Source organism: Microchirus variegatus, assembly GCF_963457635.1.
Source record: "Microchirus variegatus genome assembly, chromosome: 4".
NCBI classification, from domain to species: domain Eukaryota; kingdom Metazoa; phylum Chordata; class Actinopteri; order Pleuronectiformes; family Soleidae; genus Microchirus; species Microchirus variegatus.
In genome coordinates, this window is record NC_139805.1 from 38,185,418 (window position 1) to 38,187,917 (window position 2,500).

General features: G+C 50.3%; 1 protein-coding gene across 1 annotated transcript in view; it reads left to right on the forward strand.

The window, feature by feature from the left end:
• Positions 1-2,500, forward strand: part of herc2 (HECT and RLD domain containing E3 ubiquitin protein ligase 2) — an 82,409-nt gene that overhangs the window by 13,405 nt on the left and 66,504 nt on the right. Inside the window, exons 8-9 of the mRNA XM_083888551.1 lie at positions 127-231; positions 1,197-1,368. Coding sequence (XP_083744677.1) covers positions 127-231; positions 1,197-1,368 — 277 coding nt within the window. The remainder of the gene's footprint in view (positions 1-126; positions 232-1,196; positions 1,369-2,500) is intronic.

Sequence of the window (2,500 nt, forward strand, 5' to 3'; positions counted from 1 at the left end):
GGTGTGAATGATGACTCACTGATGACTGTTGTCTCCTCTGGTCTGGTCTGGTCTGGTCTGGTCTGGTCTGGTCTGGTCTGGTCTGGTGTGGTGTGAATGATGACTCTTGTCTCCTGTGGTCCACAGTGATGTTCATGGTAGTGCCACCACCAAAGGAAACATCCCTCTGCAGGACCAACACCTGGTTCTGGCCATTCTGCTGGAGCTGGCTGTGCAGAGAGGAACACTCAGGTGATCACCTTCATCACCATCATCACCTTCATCATCATCATTACCTATACCTACACCTTCATCATCATCATCACCATCATTACCTTCACCTACACCTTCATCCTCATCACTGTCCAACACCTTCATCACCTTCACCTACACTTTCATCACCATCATCATCTTCACCTCCATCACCACTGTCCATCATCACAGCAGCTCAGAAACTCACTCACACACAAACTTGCTCACACGCACAGACACACACACACACACACACACACACACACACACACACACACACACACACAGATACACTCTTGCACACAGACTCGCACAAACACTCACTCATACACACAGATACACACACACATACACACACTCACACATACACACAGATACACACGGATACAAACCCACAGATACACACACACACTCTTGCACACAAACTCACACAAACACTCACACATACATACACACACTCACACATACACACAGATACACACGGATACAAACCCACAGATACACACATGCACACATTCTCACATGCAAACATTCTCACATGCAAACATTCTCACATGCACACATTCTCACATGCAAACATTCTCACATGCACACATTCTCACATGCACACATTCTCACATGCACAAATTCTCGCACACACAGATACACACACACAAACTCTCACACACACACCTCCATCACCACTGTCCAATCATCACAGCAGCTCAGTCACTCCTCACTCACTCTTTCTCCTCTCCTCCCTCTCCTCCTCTCCTCCTCCCCCTCCCTCTCCTCCCTCTCCCCCCCCCCCCCCCTCCTCCCTCTCCTCCCTCTCCTCCCTCTCCTCCTCTCCTCTCCTCCTCTCCTCTCCTCTCCCTCCTCTCCTCCTCTCCTCTCCTCCATCTCCTCTCTCCTCCTCCCTCCTCCTCCCTCCTCCTCTCCTCCCCCTCCCCCCCCTCCTCTCCTCCTCTCCTCCTCCTCCACAGTCAGCTCCTCTCTGCCGTCCTCCTGCTCCTGCGTCTGTGGGAGAGTGGAACCAGAGAGATGGATAATGAACGTTCCACTCAGGGCACCAGTGCTCCACTGTTACCTCTGCTGCAGAGATTTAACAGCATCAACAGCTGCAAAGAGGAGACTGTTCCTGAGGAGGAGGCTGAGGTGAACACTGACACACACACTGACACACACTGACCACACACTGACCACACACACTGACCACACACACTGACCACACACTGACCACACACACTGACACACTGACCACACACACTGACCACACACACTGACCACACACACTGACCACACACACTGACCACACACACTGACACACACACTGACCACACACACTGACACACACACTGACCACACACACTGACACACACACTGACACACACACTGACCACACACTAACACACTGACCACACACACTGACACACACACTGACCCACACACTGACCACACACTAACACACTGACCACACACACTGACCACACACACTGACCACACACTGACCACACACACTGACCACACACTGACCACACACTGACCACACACTGACCACACACTGACCACACACTGACCACACACTAACACACTGACCACACACGGACCACACACTAACACACTGACCACACACTAACACACTGACCACACACACTGACCACACACTAACACACTGACCACACACAAACACACTGACCACACACTAACACACTGACCACACACACTGACCACACACTAACACACTGACCACACACACTGACCACACACTAACACACTGACCACACACAAACACACTGACCACACACACTGACCACACAGTACAGGGTTACAATACAACCACTCACTCTCCCACACCAAAGTCACTCACTCTCCCACACCAAAGTCCATAGAGTAAACCAGTGATTTTAACATCACAGACACACAGGAGAATTTAATTTAGACTTAACTCAGTGACACAAAGTGACCACACGAGGCAGCAGAGGACCAGCAGCTCCTGTGTCCCTGTGAGCTAAAATCACTTGTTTTCTCTATGGACTTTGGTGTGGGAGAGTGAGTGGTTTACAAACTTCACTTTCCTGTTGTTAAAGTCTGTCTAACGGTGAAGATAAAGACTTGAAGAGTGTTTAATCATGTAGATAATAAAAACCTCCGTCTCAGGCTGTATTTCAGCAGCAGGGGGCGCTCAGACCATGTCAGTACGTCACACAGCCTCACGTCAGAAACCCAGAAGTGTCTCTTCAGGTCTATAGTTTTGTGCGTTGCCAGTGGAAACAGCCACTCACTCACT